Genomic DNA, 27130 nt, shown 5'->3' on the forward strand with positions numbered 1-27130 from the left:
TTCACTCTTAAAGTACATTTTTAAATATTTTTTTTCTTTTACTTTAGCAGCTTTTACTTAGGTAGATTTTTTCATATGATACTGTTACTTTTATTTGAGTAACCCTAACCCCAACCCGCTATATTTAATACTTTAACAAATTAACACTTAACACTTATGTGAAATACTTTTACTTCTTACTCTTAAAGTACATTTTTAAACAGGTACTTTTACATAAGTCGATTTTTTCATCTGATACTTTTACTTTTATTTGAGTAACCCTAATCCTACCACACTACATTTAACACTGTAACAAACAACACTTGTGTGAAATACTTTTACTTTTTACTCTTAAAGTACATTTTTAAATATTTTTTTTCTTTTACTTTAGCATCTTTTTATCTCCGTATCTGTACATTAACTTAAGTAACTAAATTGAGTACTTCACCCACCGCTGATTAAAATATAAAATACCAAAAGATTGTCGTTAGCTTCTCCAATTTTCAGACCCCAGTTACTATTTAATATTTAGTTGTATGCGTTTCACAGGGTACTTTGTCACTCCGCCAGACGGCATTGTCATTACCCATTCAGGCTGTAACCACGGCTCATTTTTCTTCGTTAAGCATCTCTTATTTTATTCAACACCTTATGACTAATTAACATTAAGCTGAAATCTCTACGTCGTACACTGGATTTGAACCCTCCATTGATCACTCCACACATTTATTCATGCAATCCAACTCAAGCATTTGCAGATTGAACAGTCTGTACTTGGGCAACACTGTGGCAGCTCTGAGGGCCATAAAAACCCCATTGTGATTCAAAAAGGTCATAGCTAGGAAAATGGTCCACTAATTAAAAAAAATAAAAAATCATGATTCTAAGGTTATGGTAATAGTAAATAAATAAAATAAAATAAAATAAATTAAAATAAATAAATAAAAAAAATAAAAAAAGGACCTGCAGCAGGCACTGGGAAGGTTTGCAGCTGAGTGTGAAGTGGCTGGGATGAGAATCAGCTCCTCCAAATCCGAGGCCATGGTTCTCGACCGGAAAAAGGTGGTTTGCTCTCTCCGGGTGGGTGGTGAGTCTCTGCCCCAAGTGGATGAGTTCAAGTATCTCGGGGTCTTGTTCACGAGTGAGGGAAGGATGGAGCGGGAGATTGACAGGCGGATCGGTGCAGCGTCTGCAGTGATGCGGTCACTGTATCATCCGTTGTGGTAAAGAAGAAGCTGAGTCCAAAGGCAAAGCTCTCGATTTACCGGTCAATCTACGTTCCTACCCTCACCTATGGTCATGAGCTCTGGGTAATGACCGAAAGGACAAGGTCGCGGAAACAAGTGGCTGAAATGAGCTTCCTCCGCAGAGTGGCCGGGCGCACCCTTAGGGATAGGGTGAGGAGCTCGGTCACACGGGAGGAGCTCGGAGTAGAGCCGCTGCTCCTACACGTTGAGAGGAGCCAGCTGAGGTGGCTCGGGCATCTGCTCAGGATGCCTCCTGGACGCCTCCCTAGGGAGGTGTTCTGGGCATGTCCCACCAGGAGGAGGCCCCGGGGAAGACCCAGGACACGCTGGAGGGACTATGTCTCTCGGCTGGCCTGGGAACACTGAGCCGGAGGACGTGTCTGGGGTGAGGGAAGTCTGGGAGTCCCTGCTTAGACTGCTGCCCCCGCGACCCGGCCTCGGATAAGCGGAAGAAAATGGATGGATGGAATAAAATAAAAAATAAATAAATTAATAATAATAATAAGGATATGTAAAGATTGTAAAAGAACACAGGTTTTGCCATTCCATAGCTGACACATAAAAAAAGGAAAAATAAATAAATAAAAATAAATAAATAGTTTCTAAGGTTACGGTTAAAAATGCCATGAAGAGCGTATATTTTTATTGCCGACTTGAAAATCATGCAGGGATGGTCAGGTTGTTTGTAGATATGATCAAAATGAAATGTTTCGCATGTTTCCAAGGTTACGGAAGCAAAAAAAACAAAACCTAAAACGACACGTGCTTTGCTTTGAAGAGCGTATATTTTTATTGCCAAGTTGAAAAAAGTGCAATCATGGTCAGGTTTGTAGATATGACTGAAGCTAAATGTTACACTGTGGGGAAAAAAGTCATGTTTCCATGGTTATAGTAATACAACAACGACAACAAAAACCTAAAAGGACACATGTGTTGCTATGGAGGACGTATGTTTTTCATGGCAAGTTGTGATTATCGTGCAGGGACGGTCAGGTTGTTTGTAGACACGATCAAAACTAAATATTTCGCTATGTTTCCAAGGTTACGGTTAATAGAAAAAAACGTAAAAGGACATGCGCGTTGCTATGAAGGGCGTATATTTTTATTGTCAGGTTAAATATGATGGAAGACAAATGTTCCACTATGAAAAAAATGTTTCTATGGTTACGGTAATACAAAAAAACAAAAGCTAACAGGACACACGCGTTGCTATGGAGGATGTATATGTACCGTATATGTAGATCTCTCAGGGGAATTAGGTTGTTTGTAGATTTTATCAAGGCTAAAAAAAAGTCATATTTGTCATGTTTCTAAGGTTACGGTAGCAAAAGCAAACAAGCAAAAAATAAAAAATAAATAAAAAATATGGACAAACGTTGGCGTTGCTATCAAGATCGCGCAGGGGTGGACGGGTTGTTTGTAGATATGAGGCTAAATGTTCCTCTAAAAGAAAAGAAAAAGTCAGGTTACGGGAAATATGGTGTGAAGAAAATAAAATTATATATAAAAACAACTAAAAGGACAAACGCATAGCCATGAAGGACGTATATATATACACGCTGGGGCTAAATTTTCCACTATGAAAAAAAAAAACATCATAAATTGTCATATTTCTAAAGTTACGGTAACAAAAAAAAAAAAAAAAAAAAAAACGTACAAGGACACATGCGTTGCTATCAAGATCATGCAGGGGTGGCCAGGTTGTTTGTAGATACGACTGAGGCTAAATGTTCCTCTAAAAGAAAAAAAATAAAAGCCATGTTTCTGAGGATATGGTCAGGAAAAATACAACAACTAAAAGGACAAACGCGTAGCCATGAAGGACGTATATTTTTCACGCCGAGTTGAAGATCGTGCAGGGGCGTTGGGGTTGTTTGTAGATATGATCGAGGTATAAAACCATGTCCGGGCATTTTTTTATTTATTTTTATTTATATATTTTTGTGTGTGGACAGGGACGTGTATCACGACATCGGACCCATGGACCCCGAGCGGCTGAACGTGTTTCGCACCGTCAAAGAGATCACAGGTGAGGAGGGGGCTCTGTAGAAGTCACCTTGGGGGGGGGGGAGATACGATGAATGTTATGGTCTGTATAGATTCACATGGACCACGTAAGATACTGAAAGTGGATTCGACGGGTTAGGCCACTCATTTCCGTAAGTAATTATATATTTAAAATTTTCCAAAATAAAAAAAAAAAGATGCAAAGATTTTCCTACTTTTTAAAATTTTGGTAAAGTAACTGATCGCATTTTTATATAGCGCTTTACATCAAGGAGAGACTCACCGTTTCACGCACACATTCATACACCGGTGTACGCCCTGGGAGCAAAGTGGGTTAAGTGTCTTGCCCAAGGACACAACAGCATTCATCTGTGGGAACTGGAATCGCACCGTCAACCTGTGCTTAACCGATGATGTTTATGTCGAGAGCAGGATTCGGACCGTCAACCTATGGATCAGTGGACAAACGCTCAACAAACTGAGCTGCTGTCGCCAAAACATTATAATTTCACTTCCTGGGGCTGTTAATTGATGATGTCACTTCCTGGCCCAACTGTCAACTTCACAGCTGATTTCTGGCTTTGTTTTTGACACTATGCCACAGAGCTCTTTACTTATTCATCAAAAAAGACACCGATCCTTTCAAAAGCGTATGTTTAACTACAAATTGTATCCAGTGTGTAAATAATCTAGCACTACAGGGAAACACCAGTGTGTAAATCTCACCAACTGATAGTATCTTAGCCGAGCTTCTTAGCTCAACTTTACACAAAATTGACTCTTGTGAGCTTTTATCCGTGTTATAATGTTGTTACCGCCTCAAAAACATACCCGGAGTTGCGTTTTGTTTCATTCACACAAGTTTGAGTAACCTTTTATTAATAGTCTGTCTAGCTCAAAATGCTCTATTCCACCTTGTGATGTCATAAAGTGGTATTTTTCAAGTTAGCATCTACCTTTTTACCTTTTGCTCAGTAGAGATTGACAATCCCAGGGCTGAAATCATCCAAATGATTGTAATGAAGATGTATGGAGTTTAAAAACACAGCTGAGCACGTGACATCACAAGGTGGGACAGAGTTTTTTCGGTTTGAGAGAAGAACTCAGCCTAAATATGCAGGATTTGCAGGTCAAACATGCGCGAATGAAACAAAACACAACTCCAGGTCTGTTTGTGATGAGGAAACAACATGATAACAGATCAGAAAATAGCGTAATATGCGCCCTTTAATGTTTCTATGTTTATATAACCTTACGACCATTAGCATAAATAGCATACACATAGCTGGATACAATATATTTATAACCGGTTTTATAGCACTTATAGGACCTCTTCATCTCCACACTTAATACATAATTTAGTACATACTCCAAATGACCTGAAGAATGGTGGACTTTTTACGTTTGAAATAATCTTTTGCAGAACGCGCAAAAGTATAAAAAAAAAAAAAAAAAAAAGATTGAATAGGTTCTGTCGCCTCTCACCTCCGCTCCTGTATTTATTCATTATCTCTTAAAGCCCCCGAGAGACGATGCGCGGCGCCTTCTGTCATCTTAAAAGTGCAACTCGCGCGCAGCCAAACAAGCTAATGGACTGAGACTGCATTCTCATAATGAAAACCCAAGCAATAAGCAAGAGCAATGACCGTTCTAGCCCCCGCCAAATCCGCGTCGCCATCCCCTTTAATGCCTTCCACAGATGCTCGCGAGATACAATCCGTCATTAAAGGCGAGTGCGACCGGACAAATTGGGCCGCGCATTAAACCCATTCTTTTAATTAGCGTTATATTGTCATCGCGCAAAGACCGCTTGAAGTTCACGGAAATCTTAAGCATTAAAAGAAGAGGAAATATATACTTACTTTTTATCGCTCCACGCACAAAAAGACTTCATTATGTCCCAGTTGAATGGAATACTAATTACAGCATGTGCTATCCCGTATTCGCAGGTTATCTCAACATCCAGTACTGGCCGGAAAATATGACGGATTTGGGGGTGTTCTCCAACCTGGCAACCATCGGGGGGAGGTCGCTGTACAGGTATGGCAACACAGGTTTTATAGAGATTTAAGAGTGATGGTGTTTTCAAAGTGAATAAAATCGTATCGGTGAATGGGTCAGGCTAAAAAATATAAGTATCGTAATTATAAATATGTATTAACGATGACGATGATGTTTATATCAATAAGCAAAATAGTTGTTTGAACAAGCTGCACATAACATTTTTATAGTACTACTACTACTACTACTACTGCTATTACTACTACCGCTACTGCTACTACTTCTACTACTACTACTACTGCTACTGTTACTACTTCTACTACTACTACTACTACTACTGCTACTGTTACTACTACTACTACTACTACTACTACTACTACTACTACTACTACTACTACTACTACTCCTACTACTGCTACTATTGCTACTACCGCAACCACTACTACTTCTCCTGCTACTGTTCCTACTACTACTGCTACTACTACTGCTACTACTACTGCTACTACTACTACTACTACTACTACTCCTACTACTGCTGATTTTGCTACTATTGCTATTACTACTACCGCTACTGCTACTACTTCTACTACTACTACTGCTATTGTTACTACTACTACTACTGCTACTACTACTCCTACTACTGCTGATTTTGCTACTACTGCTACTACTACTACTTCTACTACTACTACTACTACTTCTACTACTGCTACTATTGCTACTACCGCTACCACTACTACTGCTACTGTTACTACTACTACTGCTACTACTACTACTACTACTACTGCTATTGCTATTACTGATACTACTACTATTACTGCTACTTCCACTACTACTACTGCTACTACAACAACTACTACTCCTGCTACTATTACTGCTACCTCTACTACAACAACTACTACTACTGCTACTATTACTACCATCGCTACTACAACAACTACTACCACTACTGCCACTGCTGCTACTAATACTATTACTACCGCTACATCTACCGCTGCTACTGCTACTACAGCTACTACTACTGCTTCTACTACTTTAAAAATGCAATAGAACAATAGAAAAACATATACATTGTGTCTCTTATGTTGCATTCAGAGTTCCCACAATCATTTTCCAGGACATTTTTAGTTACATAATCATGTACAAACAGATTACCTCTTTTTTATTCTGTTTTTATAGTAAAGATTTTGTCTAGGCCTAAGGCTGTACCCGAGGTCCATAATTATTGCATTTTAATTATGCACCAGGGCAAAATATATTTTCTTGTTGAATTCAAATTAGAAGAGGAACACATTTGAACCCAATCATATCGACTTATGATAAACAAGCGAGTGTACTCAGGATGTGAATGGTGTTGCTCTTATAACACAGAACAACTGGAGACGACTGTGTGACACCAGCAGGTAAGACGAAAGAGGGAGGGGGGTTCAGGGGTCCTCCTCCAAGACATTTTAAACAAAATAGGTGTAATTTTGGTGGATTGTAGAGGAGAAGAAACCCAACTGCTCTAATAGACGGCAATAAAGTCTCTATTCTAATAATACAGCAATGTGTGGTGACATTTTCAAGGACAAAATATATACTTTTCAGAACAGTTTTCCAGGCCTTTTTTCCATGTCTGAAAAACAGGCCAATTATTTTCTAGGTTTTCCAGAATATCCAGGACCTGTGGGAGCTCTGTGCATTGTATTAGTTAAAAATGAAAGAATTAATAAATAAATAAATAAATACATAAATATCGCCATAATACAGATCTTGCTTGCCAGAACGATTGAGAACTATTACTTTAAAGACACACTCACACGTTGTTGTTTTTTTTGTTTTTTTGTGTGATTCTGCCACAAATTTTTCCGTGAAGATATTACAGCTTTGCATGGAATGTCCCACAGTATGGCTTTTGGTTTGTTTGTTTTTTTTATTTTGTTTTATTTTTTGTTGTTTTGTTTTTTTTGTTACTTTGTTTGTTTGGTTGTTTTTTGTTTTTTGTTTTTCTAGTTGTATTCCACCACAAAATGTTCCATGAAGATATTGCAGCTTTGCCTGGAATGTCCCACAGTATGTCTTTTGTTTTGTTTAATTAGATTTTTGGGTTTTTTTTTTTTTTTGTTTTTTTTTTTTTTTGGATTCCACTACAAAATTTTCCATGAAGATATCACAACTTTTCCTGGAATATCCCACAGTATGGCTTTATTTTAATTTTAATTTTAATTTTAATTTTAATTTTAATTTTAATTTTAATTTTAATTTTAATTTTAATTTTAATTTTAATTTTAATTTTAATTTTGTTTATGTTTGTTTGTTTTCTAATTGGATTCTACTATGAAATTTTCCATGAAGATATTAAAACTTTTCCTGGCATGTCGCACAGTATGGCTTTAAACACATTGTTCTTTGAGATCCTTTGAGGTCCTTCGAGGTCATATCTGTGGAGTGGCGACTCAGCTCGTAACAAGAATACATTTTAACACCTTTTTGCCACAGCTGTAAATGAACACAAATGAACGACACGCTACATAAGTTTTCATGTCACACTGTGGAACATTTCAGACAAAGAAATACCATCTCCAACTAGAAACTTTTGCGTCTAAAAATAAAATCACCGACTACGAACTTTTACATTTTCAAACATTTTCAAATTCTTATTTACTGAGTTTTTTCTTGCTAACTTCCTCACCCATTCCCATACTCTCGTAGCCAGTCAGACAGTTAGCTTCTTTTAGCCTCCATCAGCATATTCCATCCTTGGACTACAAAGCTATTTCCTCTCCTGAACGCAGAATTCCGGTCGTGCCCCGAATCATGTTTTCTCATCTTTGTTTTCCAACGCAACAAGGTACATTTTGCATCGCCACGCGTATTACTGGCCTAGCTAGCTGTGTTGCGCGCGGCTAGTTTCAGATACTTACAGTTGTGGGCTAATGAGCTGGTGCTGTGTTGTTGGCGGATTTCACATGGACTTTTGATGCTTTATGCCGGAGCTTTGATTAGGCGCTGCATGGTTTGATAGCATTTTTTTTTTTTTTTTTTTTTTTGTATGCTAGCTAGCTCTTACAAGTCCTAGCGAGACAGTGGAGATCAGCAGTCTTTCCATTCAAAAGCCCAGCGTCCTTGGCTTCGTTCTCTGATCTTATTGGGACTTATGTAATGTCGACTTAAGCGTTTTATCTCGCAGCGTTACGCCCCCTGCCTGCGTGTTGGTGGATATTTTCGGCGCGCTTTGAAGGACGCGTTCAACAGGGCAATTCTGAGATGCAGAAGACGAAAGGGTGTTGCGGAGAGCGTGAGACTGTCTCGGTTCAACTACAGAAATAAACACATACATTAATAATTACAAGTCGGACATGATAAAAGGTTTTACACAGTGGAATGTTATAGCACTTTGTTATAGTACACCTCATTATGTTTAAGCTTCCTGGAAAAAAAAAACAACGAATTAAATTTAAAAAATGTAAAAAAAAAATTGTAAAAAAAGGTGAATCAGACTAAGTATAATTTAAAGGCGTTTGCACCATTTTTACAATTTTTTTTTTTGAGTAATAGTGAGTAATTAGTGAAAATCAGGTACATCTCCTTCAAGCAAACACAAAAATTGGCCAGCGCTCTCACTTTACAGCGAGTTCGATTCCCAGGTTCCCCATGCCTTTGTTTGTGGAGTTTGCATGTGCCTCATCAGAACATGCACAATAGGTCAAATCCTGCAGCTAAGGCGGTGCTGATTAAAACTAGCTCGAGGTCTGGAGTTAAATTCGTTATGTAAAGGGGTTCTATCCATTTTTTCATGTAATAAACTCAAATTTGTCTTGCCCCAGTAGAGATTGGGTTTCCTATATCGGAAAAGCAGCTGTTCAAAACGAAACTTATCTCTAAAAGTTGAGAAAAGTACTGCAAACTGCAACTAGTATTACCTAATACAGACAACAAGCCTGGTCTGTTGTGCATTTCTGAATAGAGGTGGATAGCACTCCCACTTCACAGCAAATGGGGTTCCGAGTTTGATTCTATCCATCCATCCATCTACCAAGTCTAACTAATCTGTTCCCAGCGTTTACTGAGAATGCTCTGGTAGTTTCCCTCTTGTTAGCGGACTATCTATCTGTCTATCTGTCTATCTATCTATCTGTCTATCTATCTATCTATCTATCTATCTATCTATCTATCTATCTATCTATCTATCTATCTATCTATCTATCTACCATCTGTCTGTCTGTATCTCTTTATATCTATCTATCCACCTATCTATCTCTATTTACTTTATCTATCCATCTATCATCTATCTAAATCTCTCTTTATCTCTCTCCATCTCTATCTTTCAGTCTATATCTATCACTCCATCTATCCATCCATCCATCTACCAAGTTCTAACTTATTTATTTTATTTTTGTATTTATTTGAAGGACAGTGTGCAGATACATTAAAAAGATTCGTGCACCAGATTTAGCAAAATGCTAATTTCCATCTGTAGTCCTTGGTGTCACAAACATAAAAAAAAAACAAAAAAAAAACATTTCACATATAAAAAGTGCAATACAAAAGACAATGTACAAGTGTGCAAAATTTTCAATACATAGTGCAAACTACAAGTTATTTACTAATCCGTTCCCTGCGTTTATTGAGACCGCTCTGGTCGTTTTCCTCTTGTTAGTGAACTATCTGTCTATCTACCTCTCTACATACAAATCTAGCTATTTGTTTTTCCATCCATCCATCCATCCATCTCTCTATCTCTTCATAGTGAAACTGGTACCTGATATAGTCAACAAACCTGGTCTGTTATGCTTTTCTGAATACAGTTTGCTAGCGCTCCCACTTCACAGCAAATAGGTCCCGAGTTCGATTGGTTGCTCAGGTCTTTCTGTGTAGAGTTTGCGTGTTCTTCCTGTGTCTGGGTGGGTTTTCTCTAGGCTTTCCCGTTCCTCCCATCAACCCAAAACGTGCACAGTAGGTCAAATCCTCCAGCTGAGGTAGTCCTGACCAAGACTGGCTCAAGATATGGAGATGGGTCCCGCTCACTGATCCTCACAGGTTCTTCTAGTCCAAAAGATTCAGAAAGTCTCAGTTTGAATTGGGGGTCATTTTAATCAGGTGTTTTCGGGAAAAAAACATCTCAAGTACAACGCCACCGCTCCATACCTGACCTGTCTCCTCTCCTTCTACCTTTGTTCCAGCGGCATCGGGATCTCCCTCCTGATCCTGAAGCAGCGTTGGATATCGTCGCTGCAGTTTCAGTCGTTGTCCGAGATCAGCGCGGGGAACGTCTACATCTTCAACAACAGCCGCTTGTGCTTCTACAACACCGTCAACTGGACCGGGCTCTTCAGGACCCCGAGCCAGAAGGTCCTGGTGCGCAACAACAGGGACCCCGAGGAGTGCTGTGAGTATACGCACTTACACGTACACGACCGGGCGAAAGTTTGGACACACTTTCTAATTAAGGCTCTTACTACTATTACTTGACTTGAATTGACTTATCGTTCAGTATATGATATTTTTTGGAGTCAGTGTTTAACATCTGGACTTTTTCTTTGGACTACTACGCAATTTGGGTAATTTTTGAGCCATATGATAAGATTTGAGCTGTGAAAGGTTGATTGAATAACTTTTATGACTTTTATTACTCATTACAGATGCAAACTTAAGTGCTAAAGCGTTTCATTCTGCTGTTTATTTATTGCAGCTCATGATTTTTCACAATATTGCAGATTTAGAATAGTTTTTGTGGTTTAAATCTGCTCTTGGGTTGTTGTGTCAGTGGTATAAATGAGTTTCAGTATTATCATTTATCGTCTATATTTCAATTTTTTTCAGTTTCAGTTCAATTCAGTGTATTTTTCACAATGGTCAATGTTATATATAAGGCACATGAAGTATATACACATGCACATTTACACACTTAAGCTTCTTCCATACTACATATATAAGTACATACTGTGCACATACATTTCTGTTTACATACATGTGCCACTATATAAAAATGACATTGTGAAAAACATGGACACCCTAAGAAGCTGTGTAAGGTTATGATATGAGGTCCATCACCACTCTAGTCATGTTTTACTTTATCTACTTCCTTTCTTTTGCCATGTGAGTTTGACATGGTGTTTTCTAACAGAAGAGAAACTGTAAGAGAGAAAAAATAAAAAATAAAGTAAAAACAGGCAAACAGAATATATATATACTAATAAAATAAAAAAGAACAATCAAATAAATAAATAAATAAATAAATAAATAAATAAATAAATAAATAAATAAATAAATAAATAAATAAATAAATAAATAAATAAATAAATAATAATAATAATAAAAACAAAAATAATAATAATAATAATAATAATAATAATAATAATAATAATAATAATAATAATAATAATAATAATGAAATAAGATTAGAAAATAAAGCTAATTAAATGAAATATTAAATACAGGATTCTTCTTCTTCTTCCTTGTGTGTGTTTACTTCAGTGATATATCTATCTATAAACTATATCGAATTGTGACAGGCCTTCCTCTAATTAATGTTGTTTTTTTCATTATGTTTACTACTTTTTACTTTTTAGATACATAGGGAGACATCAGATATATGAAGCAACATTTATGGAATTATGTAGCGAACTCAACTAAATATTTTTTTATATTTTATATTCAAATCCTTAAAGTATCCACCCTTTGCTTTGTCGACAGCGCTGCAAACCCTTGTCCTTCTCTCAATGAACTTAATGAAGTCACTTGAAATGGTTTTCACTTCACGTCAAGAAATGCCAAAAGTGCAAACCAGTGTCAAAGCAAAGGGTGTCTTTTTATACTGTTTTTTAATCTAAGTAAAGTATTGAGTTATTTTGAGGGTTTTTTTTGTTTGCTATATCCCATATGTGTCCATTCATAGTTTTGATGCCTTCAGTGAGAACCTACAAGTCCAATAATCATGGAAATAAAGCAGAAACAGCAATGAAAAAGTGTGTCCAAACTTTTGACTGGCAGCGTGCATTATAGGCTGTTATTTGGTCTTATCTGAGATGCCAAAGCTGTATTGAAAAGTACTTAAAAATATATCATTTAGGACCTTTAAGTGTGTATCCCCACCGCTCACCTCACCTGCCATATGCTAAAATGAAAACTCTTTAATTTAAACTCAGATCTCACGAGTGTGTTCAGAGGGGTGTCAACAGATGCTTACTTTCAGGATCCAGCCTAAAGCAAAATATCCATCACTTTATGACTGGCATACATTTGTGTGTCTACGCTCAACTTACTGATTTATGTTTGAAGCTTTTGGTAGTATGAGAAGTAGTAATAGAAAATAACAGATGCCACGGAGAATTTAAGGCTTTGGTTAAGAGTTATTTTGATTTTAAATTTGATTATCTGAAAAGAAAAAAATGGCTGCCCTAAGATGTGGTGGAAGAAGTACCGTATTTTCCGGAGTATAAGTCGTACTTTATTTCATAGTTTGGCCAGGGGTGCGACTTATACTCAGATGTGATTTATGTGTAAAATATATGTGGGGTTTTTTGTCATTATTATGGATTTTTTGTCTGGTGTGACTTATACTCCCGGAAATACTCAATTTTGTTACGTAAGTACAACAAAATATTAAATAGTATCTGGGGTCTGAAAATTGGAGAAGCTAACAACAATCTTTTTGTATTTTGTATTTTATCAGCGGTGGATGAAGTACTCAATTTTGCTAAAGTAAAAGTAAAAAGTATCACCTGAAAAAATCTACTTAAGTAAAAGTATTCAATTACCTGTTTAAAAATGTACTTAAAGAGTAAAAAGTTAGTTTTTCATGCAGATTTTCAGATCTAATACATGTTCAAATGTAGTGATCTGTCCATCCATCTATCCATCTTCCAATCTATCTATCTGTTTATCATTTACCTATCATTTCTCTCGATATATATCTCTTTATATCTGTCTATCCACCTATCTATCTCTATTTACTCTATCATCTATCTATCTTTAGCTATCTTTCTTTCTCTATCAATCCATCCATCCATCTAGCGTCTATCACGCCCTAACTAATGCGTTCCCCTCGTTCATTGAAACCCCTCTGGTAGTTTTCCTTTTGTTAGCGGACTATCTATCTATCTCTCTCTCTATATCTACATACAGATCTACCTCTTTGTCTTTCCATCTGTCCATCCAACCATCTATCTATCTCTCCATCAAGCCCTAACTAATACGTTCCTGTCGTTTATTGAGACCACTCTGGTAGTTTTCCTTTTGTTAGCAGACTATCTATCTATCTCTCTATCTCTACATACAGATCTACCTCTTTGTCTTTCCATCTGTCCATCCAACCATTCATCCATCTCTTTATCTCTCCATCAAACCCTAATTAATCCGTTCCTGTCGTTTATTGAGACCACTCTGGTAGTTTTCCTTTTGTTAGCAGACTATCTATCTATCTCTACACACAGATCTACCTCTTTGTCTTTCCATCTGTCCATCCATCCATCCATCTCTATCTCTCCATCAAGCTCTAACTAATCCATTCCCGCCGTTCATTGAAACGACTCAACTGGTAGTTTTCCTTTCGTTAGCGGACTATCTATCTATCTATCTATCTATCTATCTATCTACATACAGATCTACCTCTTCGTCTTTCCATCTGTCCATCTAACATCCATCCATCTGTCTGTCTTTCACACCATCAAGTCCTAACTAATCCGTTCCTGTCGTTTATCGAGACCTCTCTGGTAGTTTTCCTTTCATTAGCGGACTATCTACCTCTCTACATACAGAGCTACCTCTTTGTCTTTCCACCTGTCTATCCATCCATCCATCTCTCTCTCTCTCCATCAAGCCCTAACTAGTCCATTCCCGGCGTTTATTGAGACCGCTCCGGTAGTTTCCCTCTCGCTAGCGGACCGCCGGTGATGTCATTAGCCCCGTAATGAGCGGCGCTGTGTTACCGCCGCATCGATCTCCCCTTACACCCACTTCTTCATTAGACCTGGCCCCTTTGTGTAGCATCGACTCTGGGTTAGCTCCCGTACTCTGGCTGTCGCTCGCCGCACTCCCCCCCGCCCCCCTCCCTCCCGGGCAGATCGATCGGTTGGGTGTGTGAGAGGGAGCGAGAGAGAGAGCGCGGGCATTTGGATCAGCTGTAGGCTAATAGAAAGAGTGTGGGGAATACCAATGGTTATTCAAAGCAAATGGAGGTAACACAAATGAGGCCACGGGCGCGAGTGCTGCTTAACTGATTTTCGGATCGGATTGACTCGTGTAGTGGTGAGGTGAAGGGGTAAATAATAAGGGTCAGACCTATTGCATATTTGACGAATGTTTGTAAAGATATAATAAAAAATGTTGCCGATATGTTCTGTTATACGCGTCAAAATCCTCATTCTCTTACCTCATTTGAAAGACTTGTCTGTGGAAATCCAATGGTTGGATTCATTTCACTGGTATACTTGTATTTATTGATTTATTTAGTACAGAGAGAGTGCGTTTTGACCAACAGTACTGCTGCAGATGCTCCTCTCAAATCTTCCTGCTGCACAAATATACACAGTTTATACAGAAACAAATTAAGATACCTTTTGCTAGAAATATATATTTTTTAATATCTGAACATTTCATCAATTATAGCATTTGACTTTTTGCATGATTCTTTGGAATTGTGCCCAAATACAACTTCTAATGTGAATCTTTAAGTGTGTAAAGATAAGTGAGTGTGTCGTCCATATTTGGAATTCCGACCGCGAGTATCATAGCAACCAAAGAGCCAATCCGGAGCGAGGCTGTTGAAATTAATGGTCCATTTCTGCCCATTTCTGGTTTAGCAGGGAGCGGTCACTTAGCAACGCTGTCAATCAAACCAATTGCTAATGCTAGTGGTGCAACCTCAGAGAAAGCAGGCGCCTCGTTGGTCTGTTATTAATGTTCATATCTTGATTTTTCGAGCAAAATAGCCAAAGGAAAACGGCATGTTCATGTTGAGCGGGTGAATACGAACATACGAACAAGACCAGAATGGCGAGTCAGACAGCTGCAATTACGGAGAAAAGAGCGACAGTTTTTCTATAGAAAGTGAACTGGAGTTAGAAACGCGTCCATGCTCACTTCCTATTTGAAACGTGGCAGGTAGCAGGTTAGCTTTGTCCGGTTAAATATACAGTTTATGATGAAATGAAATTGAATGACAAAAGCATTAATACTGTTGAGAGCAGCTACATACAACTGTCTGCTTTTCTGATTCCACATTGACAGTGCAATAATAATAATAATAATAATAATAATAATAATAATAATAATAATAATAATAATAATAATAATGCCTTACACTTTACAGGCGGGTGGAAACCTCTTAAAGCTCTACACTCGAGTCATTATTCAGTCTGTTCTGCTCTGCTCCATCACCCCCAATACACCTTATTCTCACTATGCAATATGAGTGAAGTGTCTTGCTTAAGGACACAACAACAGAACTCGGTCCAAGCGCGAATCCATCCTCAGAATTAGGAACGCTTGCCATTTATCTCGGTTTACATCTGGTCTTTCTGAAATATTTTTAAAAACTATTTATTTTATAGTTGGGTTTTTACCCTTATCAAAACATTCACATTACAATATCAAAAGCCGATATAGAAATAAAACACAAATTATCACATTTTTCAAACGCCTTAGTCTTGATATCACACCTAAAAGTCCATATCGTTCATTTCCTCAAACTGCAAATCTACCCATAATCCTGTATTTCTTGTATGAGGAAATATTAAGTTGTTCACTGTTGTCATATTGATAGTTGGATATTTCACACAAATGACGTTTTTTTTACTTGTTTTGATTCTTTCCCAGTGGAGCAGCGTATGGTGTGTGACAGCATGTGCTCAGATGAAGGCTGCTGGGGGCCGGGACCTGACCAGTGCCTCTCATGTCGATTTTTCCGTAGAGGACGCACCTGTGTGGAGGCCTGCAACCTGTTTGATGGGTAAGATCACTGGAATGGCTGAATAATGATTTCATTTAAGTAATATTAAATCAAATCAGTGCTGTGTTAGCCTTGTTTTCATCATTTTTGTCCATATTAAGAGACCTATTGGGTATTAAAAGTCTTCTTACATCCTTAAATCATGATGTGTTTGAGGTTAAAGTTAAAGGTCCCATTTACCAATCTGCTATTCTAAAGTTTTTCAGTTTTTTTCTTATAAAAACATACCTTTTTATGTATTTTAAAAAAAAATATTGTTTACTTCTGAAGACGCCAAAATGTTACCCAACTGCTGATGAATTTGTCATGGGCACATTTTATAGTTACATTAAGTTATGTTATGTTATGTTATTTTATTTTTATGTTTTTATTTTTATTTTTAATTTTATTTTTGATATATTTTTTATTTTATTTATTTTTTTGTTTTTTCTTGTTTTATATACATTTTTATTTATTTATTTATTTATTTTAGCTTTAAAAATGTCTTGTCCTGACCTGTAATTTTCTTTGGTAAAATTTCTTGTTTTTAGTCTTATTTCAATACTCCCCCAAACGTGACTTTATATGAACAATTTCTAATATGCCACACAATTACAGCTCAGCCAAACACGTGTATATTGCATGTAAATGACAAGCTCGGGAATTATTAATTTGGTCCATGGGCAGAGGAAGGAGGCAGAAGGAGAATCTAATTTTTGATTGGCACAAATGTAATGAGATGAACTGGTAAAATGAAGTTACACAGGGACAGTGGATATGGGCTGCATGAGTGTTTTCACTGGCATAAATCAATTATATCAACAATTATATCAGCAATTACATCAGAAGCTGTTTCATTTCAATTAGTGTCCAAACTCGATTAAAATGCAGGATGTTAATTACTTGGAATGACTAAACTGCGTGAAAAAAATAAAAATCCTCCTTCCATTATTCAACTGGTTTGTTGCCTTAACCATTACAGGAATTTATAAGTATATATATGTACTTTTTATCAATTCTTTATTAATAAAAAAAATTGTAAAAAAAATTGTAAAAAAAAAAAAAGTCTAAATATACAACTTAAACTCACCAAAACAGACGAGATGAAAAAATGTTACTAAATGTTACTTTAATTTATAACTTTAAAGAGCATCGTGTACTCTTTCTGCAGTGGACGGTCCACCCCCTGCTTGTCCCCATGGAGATCTTATTGAGTTCCCTGAAGTGTTCCACAGTACGGCATTAAACTTAACTGTCCTAGTGGAGATAACCAAGTGACGCCACAGAGAGAAACCAAGTTATGGGTGAGGTCTGTGGAGAGATGGCCCTCTTCACACACTTGCATTTCAGTGTATTTTTGGCTAAATACATGCGCAACTGAAAAATGGCAAGATCGATCAATTTAATGCCATACCGTGGAACCTTCCCAACAAAGCAATAACATTTCCATGGAGATCAGCAGGATTGGACCCTGAATTGGAAAAGTTAAGCAGTGCAACTTTAAATACAAAATACTATAATCTGATTTGATCTGACCAAAACCTTTTCATAAATTGCTTTTGACAAGTCCTGACCTGCTGTCTTAGTCTCTGATTCTTGCAGCAGGTAGGGCATCTGGTTTACTGCGTAGTGTGAGACAGAAGCTATAGTTAAAAAGACCAATTTTTGTTTTTTATAGCATAAACTAGATTGTATCCCGTATAGATCGTTGCATTATAAAAAAAGATAAAAAGCTTGAAAGATATGCCATTGCAGCTACATCTAGATAAAGCGCGTGTATGATTTCAGCCTGCGTTTTCGCCCGGCCTCCCTGGAGAAGTTGCGAGAGTGCACAGCGGTCATGTTGACTTGTTGCCTGCCCGGGCTGGTGGGAGGGAGGGGGTCTTTTGAAGTTTCAGCTCCCAGAGAAGGGCTTTGAAGGCTGGGGGAGAGGAGAGGCGCGTGGCAGGGGTGTTCGCTTTCTCCACTCTTCTTTTTCCCAGGCTTTTACTGTAAATACGCAGGGCTTTTTGTCACACAGAGAAATAGCAATGTCCATAAGCCTGCGGCGTTAGTGGCGCCGCAGTGTAGCCACCTGCCCGGGAAGATGTATAAGGCCGTATAAAGGATAGCGTTTGGCATAGAAACCTCAGATAACCTGTGGCGTATAGGGAGGGATCCTGGCTATCAAAGCTTTATAGCGTCCAGGAGAAAAAAGACAAAAATATGAAGAAAAAATATGTTCTAATACTACTTTCTTCTTTCCATTTATGAATACATTAAAGAGGGGGTATTACACTTCTACGGGGTTTTAACTGCTAACCCATAATATATTTAGATCACCATTTTATATGTAATTGCTTTGAAAATGCTCATTGTTTTCTCCAAAAACAACATATTCAAATGTTAGATTAGTTTCAGTTTTGTTTTTCATGCTCCAATGCTTTTAATCCCCTCTCCCTTTGCTCTATGCGCTAAGTCACTCCCCCTTCAGAGCGCTATCACATTGCAATCAGTTTGTATTACGCTGATGAAACTACTGCACATCGCATCAGGTTTGTGAAGTTGTAGTATATTGTTTTGTATCATGTTTTTGTATATTTATGGAGAATTGCCGTGTGGGAGCGTGGGTGATGTAGGCTTGTGGGCGGAGCGTTGGACAGAATCGTACAGCGAGGGGTTCAAATAGAGCTCGGGAGAGATCGCTAGATTACTCAAATGTGGATGGATGACATTTAAAACCTCTTCAGACATGTTTTTGATGAAGGAACCACATTATAACATGAGAGAAAGCGCTAGTTCTTTAGTAAACAGTAAGTGGTAGAGTCGATATATAATTTTGGTTATATTGCTGCATATAAGGAAGTCCGGCAATGGCACATTTTTCCTGAAAAGTGATTTGGTGTTACTGCAGTGGTGTGTTTTCTTACCAAACGTACATATAGAAGTTGCATGTTATAAAGGCTAAATGATGCAATGCTAGTACAGCGCCAGACATCTCCAGCACCATCTTCAGACTGGACTGAACCCTGCAGTAACCGAGACAAACAAACAGGTTTCAGAGTTAGCCGGAGTTAATCGTTAACATTAAAAGGGCCCATATTACACTAATTTCTGATCTATTTTATAAAGTTGTTTCCTCGTGTTTTTTAAACTCCATACACCTTCACTAGAATCATTTGGATAATTTCTGCCCTGGAATTGCCAATTTATACTGAGCTAAAGGTAAAAGGTAGCTTTGAAAACTGAAAACTACAGCTTCATGACAGTACAAGGTGGAACAGAGCACGTTGAGCTTTGGGGATGTAGACAGACTAATAATAAAAGGTTACTGTAATTGTGAAAGAAGAGATTGCAGACCAGGTAGAGTTGAAAAAAGCTTATCGATCAGATGAATGAAGTTACAGACAGTAGGCACATGTGTTGTGTTTCAAGGGCGTTTTTCCAGCTCGAGAAAGGTACTATCTATAGAAGGCTGGTCTGGTTCACAATGAGGTAGAATGTGTCACTAAAAAGATCCTTGCAGTCACTGAAAAGATGTATTACAAGACCTCGTGTCAACCTGAAGATGAAGAGTATCATGTAACCGAAGTAGCAGGTTCCAGTGTAGACATCTTAAAATAAACATGTGCTGCATTCGTACTGAGAAACAAGTTCAACTCAGTGTTTAAGACACAAAGTACACAAGATTTAAAACAAAAATCATGCTTTCAGTTACTCAAACATGCGTGAATGAAACAAAACACAACTTTGGGTATGTTTTTAACCCTCTGATGCATGAATTATGAAAGCCTTGGTCAAGATTTTTTTCTGAGGTGTTTTTCTTCTTCTCAGGACATGAAAAAAAGTTCAACTTTTTTTTTTTCAAAAAATATTATTTTTTCATGAAGTTACAGACATGTCCAATCCAGTGGACTATGTGCGCCTGAGGACTCAACATAAAACATTGTGAACTGACTGTAAAAATTACTTAATTTGTGTTCTATTGTAAATATATAAACACATGTTTCTTTTTATGCTTTGAAAAACATTTCAACAATTTTTGGGAAATTTCAACATTGTATAGGTGCAATGTTTAGGCCTGAATAAGAAAACCAATCTTACACCTGAATGTGTCAAATCATCTCCAACAGGAGAAACATTATTGTGAGTCTCCACATTTTTATAAGGATGCAGGACAAATTAACATATTAACAAATCCTTATATTGGCATGTTGGAATAAAACATGAACTGACATTTTAGTCTCTGCAACTTGGAACATTTCTATGTTCATCACACCTAAACTGTATGAAAGTTTACAAAGCATCCAGGGCACAGTGGCAACAGCATTACATGTATTAGGTCTTCCATCTGCATGCAGCATCATGGCATCTGTTTGCATTTTTATTTTATTTATTTTTGGCATTGCATATTTTGCATTTGTTCATATCTGATTACAGATTTAGTATTTGCAATTATTCCAAGATGAAGGCCATCCTCACTAGACCAGTACATTCTTGCCCTAAGATACTGAATGTACCCCATGATCAGGCTGATTCCTACAAAAATCTGCATCTTTTCTCCTATCACTGCCAAATTTTCTTTCCCTTTCTGGAGCATACAAGTTGGTGTTGTGCACTAAATCATCAATGAGATCTGCTGGAAACAGATGTCTGAAGAAATCTATGGGATCTCTTCTCTCCACATTCAATTTGCATTCTCTTAGAAAAGTCAAGTCTTCATCAAAATCAATGTCTTGGACTTTCCAGATATTTTTGCGGGCTTGAGTGTGGTCACGTACCATGTGGCCCATCTTCCACAGCTCCCTGATCATGCTGACCTTCCTCTGCATCCTGCTCCTCATCATCCTTACTGTCTGTATCTCCATCAGCTTCAACTCCTATGTCTCTGTTCTTCTCTGTTCTACTCATCGTCACTGTGCTCACTATACTCATCATCACTACACTCATCATCATTGGTTCTGGTTGGAATTTCCTGAAATATTCTGTAGGCTGCCTTATTCTTTGCTGCGTCTACAAAATATGATAAAATAATTATTATAGTATAGTAACTACTCAAGCTAATCTGCACAAAAATTATATAAAAATCTTATAAATATAACAATTATACACTGACTTATAACCAAAATAGTCAGAAGAAACAGTGAAACAGTTACATGATTAGTGTTAAAAAAATATACTCGGTGATGCATGATGTCCACTTCACTGGACACAGGGTTAATCATAATTTTCTACATATTGGAACAAAATTTTATTTATTCCAAACTGATAATATCCTTCCCTATATATTACTACACATCATCATATTTTTTTTTTTTTATCAGTGGGGCTCTTCCAGCATAGAATGATTGACAGGCTATACCAGCAGCGGGGTGGCTGTTTGTCGGCCATCTTGGATTCAGAGGAGATTTACATGCAGTTACACCAACTGACCACTGAATTGACCTCAATGGAGTATGGCAGCAGAGAGCACTCTAGAGGCTGCACTTCCACCATGCACCAGAGAGTTAATGAAGTAATGTCATTCTAAAATAGCTAAAAGAGTCAATTTTGTGTAATCTAAGACCTTTAACACAGTGCTTTTTTTGGTCAGTGAACGGATCATTATAGACCACAATGCATTGCAAAAGTAAACGCAAAGCAGTGGAACAGGTCTTTTTCGACTTGTGCACAACATGGCTGAATGAAAGCGGCTAAAATGCTGTTCTGATGTTTGCGGCGCGAGTTCGGCTTCCGCAGGTGAATGCTGTTGTTGTGTCCTTGGGCAAGACACTTAACCCACCTCGCCCCCCAGTGTCTGCGTATACTCGTGTATGAATTTGTGTGTGAATGGGTGAGTTGTTCCTTGATGTAAGTCGCTTTGAGGGCCTTGAAGGTTGAAAAGCGCTACATAAAAATTAGCTATAAGCCTTTTTTTCAAATGGCAGTGATCTGTTTTTCAAATAACCTCTCCATTTCTTTTTATCGCTGCACCAACTTATAAACGTGAACCTTACAAAAACTTTTCAGGTTGTTGATTCCGAACCTCTCCATTCTCCCACTCAGCCTCATTATATGTCTGCGTCCTTAATTAGCTACGCCGCTAATTCCCCCCAGTATCTCCTGAATAAAACAAAAGGCATGCAGGAGGGAGCCGCCAAAGCTAGCGAGCGGGGAGCTAAAGCAACCGCTAACTGTCCGCAGAGAGCTCGGGATTAGGAGGACGGTAATTAAAAAAGTTGGAGGTCCGGGTGTGAGCGGTGGTCGCGGTCCTGCTTAAAATCCGGCTAAAACAGGGCTAATCCCCCATAAGGGCTCTCCCCGCGGGTGCACCCCAGCCGTGAAGGAGGCCAACCAGGAGGAACGGAATAGCAATGACCCGGGAGACCTAGCGCCGCTTAAGTCTTTGTCTCTCCAAACCAATTCCCCTCACTGCTAACAAAAGGAGACGCCTCTGCTCGGGCCGGACGGTCTCGAAAGGATTCTGCCCACAGACAATTTACTTTGAAACAAGGAGGAAATAAGGGAGTTTCCTTTTCACAAGCTTTGTCTTTTCTTTTGTACGAACAGAAATGCACAAAACGTATACAGTGATTTAGTTGTTGTTGCTTAAGTACTGACTGGGGACTTGGCAGTGTTCAGTTTTGAGGAATTACCTGACAAGCAACATTAGTGCTGGTTCTATAATGTTTGATTTTAGTGGAAAGAAGCGTTTTTGTACATAGTTTTATAGTTTATAGTTTTATACATGCTCAAGGGATAGAGCAGTGATCTCCCAACTCGAAGGTTGTAGGATCGATTCCCGCATGGATCGAGTGCTTTGGCAACACGCTTTGTTCGCGTTTGTAGTATGAATGAGTTGGCCATGAGTTATCGTCGTGGTGGTCGAAGGTTACCAGGCGAGTCAGAATCATTTCGCTTTTGGCAAAACGTTACAAAGATGAGTGGATGTGGAGCTGTATTCAGTTTTACCAATTTCAAAGGGCGTGATTGACAGGCAGGTTAACTAATCAGAGAGGCACATGGTTCATTCGGGTCTAAACAAACATGGCTGCTTACACGTAAAAAAGGGAAAAACAAAACAAAACAAAAAGCAACAACATAAACGACTAAGAAACAGTGAAGATTTCTGTAGTACAATTTTAAAAATCTAGTAATCATTTTTGAGAGGAGAGGTCTTCTGCATTTGCGAAACACGTGATGCAAATTAGCGACTGTGGTTGGATTTTATGGAGGATTTTCACCCTCTATCGTCCAGTTCCAGACGCTTCCAGATTTGATCTGAATGTAGATGGGATTGGCTGGTCAGGTAAAGTCAGAGGGGTCGATGGCAGCCTTGCTTCTGTCAGTCTGTCCCAGGGCAGCTGTGGCTACAATATTAGCTTAGCGCTGCAGAGTGTGGAGTGAATGCGTGAATAATGATTACAGTGGAATTACTATTAAAAAATTTTTCATAAATGCCTTTCTTACCATGAGATAATTATGGAAGCCCATTTCCGCCATGAAAAAAAAAAAAAAAAGCCCCATAGAAAGTCGAAATTACGAGTTTTAAACTCGTAATTATGAGTTTAAAACTTGTAATTAGAACTTTTAAACCCGTAATTATTAGTTTTAAACTCGTAATTAGGAGTTTAAAATTCATAATTAGGACTTTTAAAACTACTAATTATGAGTTTAAAACTCGTAATTTGGGGAATGTAACATTTACAGAAGGTGAACCTTATCAATTTAGATTAAATGTATTTGGTATTTTAATAATTTCCTCAATAAACCAGCAGGGGTTGTGACCAGCTAACACTCTGCTCAGACCAGGAGGACGAGCGCTCACAGATCCAGAGCACAGCTCATAAGTGCTCAGAAAAGCGCTCACGGCACAAAACAGTGGTCAGAACAGCACTCAGGGTCCACTGATTTGTTCAAGACGCCAGAAACTTTACTGTAGCTTAATTTATTCATTTATAAAAGTACGTAGGTGATAAACACAACAGTCCTCCTCCTGTCTCCTCTGCTCTGTACACTCAGTTGCAGTGTGCTACAAGCTCAATCAAGACTTTAAAAGTCCTAATTACGAGTTTTAAACTCATAATTAGTAGTTTTAAAAGTCCTAATTACGAGTTTAAAACTTGTAATTTCGACTTTCTGTGGGGCTTCTTTTTTTTTTTTTCATGGCGGAAACGGGCTTCCATAGATAATAAAACATACAATGCATTTTAATTAATAAGCTACAATTTCTATAAAAAATAAATAAATCTGTTAATTAATGCCACACACTGTCACTTTTGAATTCAACTTTTACCTAGTTGAGAGTTGGGCTTTAAAATCAAATATATTTTAAGAGGTGCTTTGTGTAGCTTTTCCGGTTTAGCATATGACTTCTGCTTGTTTCCGTGGAGATGACACTGTGTTGCATGGGATGTTCCACAGTGGCATTAAACATGGATACACAACATAGATAGATCAGGTGTTTTTGTTGCTCCAAAACACCTCAAAACACTTGCAATCTTACTCTGAGCGGGGACGCCTCTCCACGTATCTGACCTGTAACTCGGCCTGGTGGCACCACTTTCATGTTTCCGTGCAGATAAAGAGGTTTAATGCCATACTGTGGAACATTTTGGGTAAAGATAAAACAACTCAAGTTACGCAGTGCAAGTTTAAATAGTGAACTTCTCTTTATTAATTTATTCAATTAAATCAAGCATTGATGTCATCTGCAGTTATACAAGTTACAATTTGATTAGATTTTTTTCAGTTTTTTAAACCTCACACCTTCCACGGTTTCCTCGAGATCTCCTTTTGAAAGGCATATACAAAGAAAAAATAAATACATAAAATACATAAAAAATACATATAGTAATAATAAAATGTAAAATAATAATAATAATAATAATAATAATAATAATAATAATAATAATAATAATAATAATAATAATAATAATAATAATCATGCCTAACAGAAAAAAGGATTATTTTAAAATATATATATATATATATATTATAAATAAAATAAAAGTAAAATAATACAAATAATCCTGTCCAGGTTTGGAGTCTTTATTTACTAGCATCAGAAACACCACATTTACTACTGATATGTTACCTTTAATGAGATGATCCTTCCTCTTTTCTCTCCACCAACCGCTCTTTTCCGTTTTTTGACTGAACACCGCTCGCTATTGACAACCACCGGAGACAGCCCCAACCTGGCACTCCAAAGCAAAGCCCCAAAGATAATGCAGAAATTGGACACAAACGAGGATAGAATGTATGGATCTCTGGGATGGAGGGAGCGAGAGGGAGCAGGAGCGAGCAGAGGAGCCCACGGCGGTAAAGCTGTAATTGCAGAGTTTAAAGCCAATATTGAAGTTTGCGTTGTTTACCTCCACTCTTTCACCGAGGGGAAAAGCAAAGAGTTATTCAGACAGGCTAAAGAGGCAGGCTGCTCAATTTCTATAATAATGCAGAATGGCTAGGTCAATTCCCCCATATGCTCATTTTTTGTATCCGTGGTTTAAAGGTCTGCTATGGAACTTTTTACACTATTTTCTGATCTATGTTATAATGTTTCATCATCATAAACAGACCTGGAGTTGAGTTTTGTTTCTTTCACACATGTTTAACAGAAATTTTGTGTAATATAGGACCTTTAAAGCCAGATAGTGGAACATTCTGGGCAAAGAATTCGAGACAAGCAGCTGACAAACCGTCCACCAGAAAAGTTACACTGTGTACCTTTAAGTAATAGCAGTTTATTGAGTTTTATATTATTTATTGAGTGAGCCGTTACCAATATCAGCTATTCTCCTGTTAAAACACTACTCCACCGCTTCACACCGCAGCAGCAGAACTTTTAGCCCCCTCAGTCTCTTTTTTCCACTTTTTCCAAAGTTTGTATAAAATTGTTTTTAATTGTTTTCTTATGCTATTACACATTATTAGCATTGGATTGGAAGTCTCTAACTATTAATATAGAAGCCACCTCCCCAAAAAGTTAATTATTTTGTTACCTTATTATTTTAAAGGCACTGTACCAGATAAAAAAATAAAAAAAATTAAAAAAAATAATAAAAAAAATTAAAATAAAATGACAAAAAAAAGACAAAAACAAAACAAAAAACACATACAAACAAATAATTGATTATAAATTGTTTTCAGTGGTCCAAAGTTATTCCTCACTTACCTTTTGCATATTTTCACAACTTTCAGAGACCAGAGCCGAGTTTTTGCCAACAACTAGCATGCTAACAGTGCACTTCCTGATTCTCTGACAATAAAACGCTTCTTTTTTTTTATGCAGACCGTACACATCAAACATATTTTCACCTCAAGATATGCATATACCATATATCCGTACTGGGGAAAGATACATTTTGCTCAAAAATCATAAAAAGCTAACAAGATATTTTATTTAAATTGTGTGTTTAATCCAATTTTTCCCCTCTCCGCATTTTCCCAAGCTCCCTACAGACTTTTGGAATCTTTCTGCAAACCAAAACTCTCCTTCTCCCTCTCTCTTTGTCTTTCTCTTTGCACCCATCATTAAAAAACCCATCCATAATTCACTTCTTTTCCCAGTTATCTCACGCGCCACGGTGGCCCTTAACTTGATCAAACAATCTCATTCACCCCGTAGCCTTTCACCAAATAAACCTTAAAATTCCACATCCTCACACTGTATTTCTCAAATAGAGTTAACTGGAAAGTGGATACCTTTGCTTCGCGGCTGTGTATAGAATTCCCGGGCAGGTGGAGGAGAGGGACGAATCAATATTTCAACGCCAGTACACGTTCAAATCTATAATACATGTTTCTATCTGTTTGTATCAGGGAGACGCGGGAGTTCGCCAATGGGTCCGTGTGCCTGGAGTGTGACAGCCAATGCAACAAGATGGACGCCAATACGGTGACGTGCCTCGGACAGGTAAGATCATAGGAAAAACATATGGACTTACGCTTGTATATGTTTGAGTTGGTACCAAGAGACCGTGACTGAAATTTGTATGACGTTTTAAAGATGTACACAACCACGGAA

The 27130-nt window shown here is 37.7% G+C and overlaps 1 protein-coding gene across 1 annotated transcript in view; it reads left to right on the forward strand.

The window, feature by feature from the left end:
• Window positions 1-27130, forward strand: part of LOC117384930 (receptor tyrosine-protein kinase erbB-4-like) — a 540640-nt gene that overhangs the window by 395368 nt on the left and 118142 nt on the right. Inside the window, exons 10-14 of the mRNA XM_055228388.1 lie at window positions 3182-3255; window positions 5183-5273; window positions 10397-10602; window positions 16032-16164; window positions 26926-27019. Coding sequence (XP_055084363.1) covers window positions 3182-3255; window positions 5183-5273; window positions 10397-10602; window positions 16032-16164; window positions 26926-27019 — 598 coding nt within the window. The remainder of the gene's footprint in view (window positions 1-3181; window positions 3256-5182; window positions 5274-10396; window positions 10603-16031; window positions 16165-26925; window positions 27020-27130) is intronic.

The sequence above is a fragment of the Periophthalmus magnuspinnatus genome, chromosome 2 (genome assembly GCF_009829125.3).
Source record: "Periophthalmus magnuspinnatus isolate fPerMag1 chromosome 2, fPerMag1.2.pri, whole genome shotgun sequence".
Classification (NCBI taxonomy): Eukaryota; Metazoa; Chordata; class Actinopteri; order Gobiiformes; family Gobiidae; genus Periophthalmus; species Periophthalmus magnuspinnatus.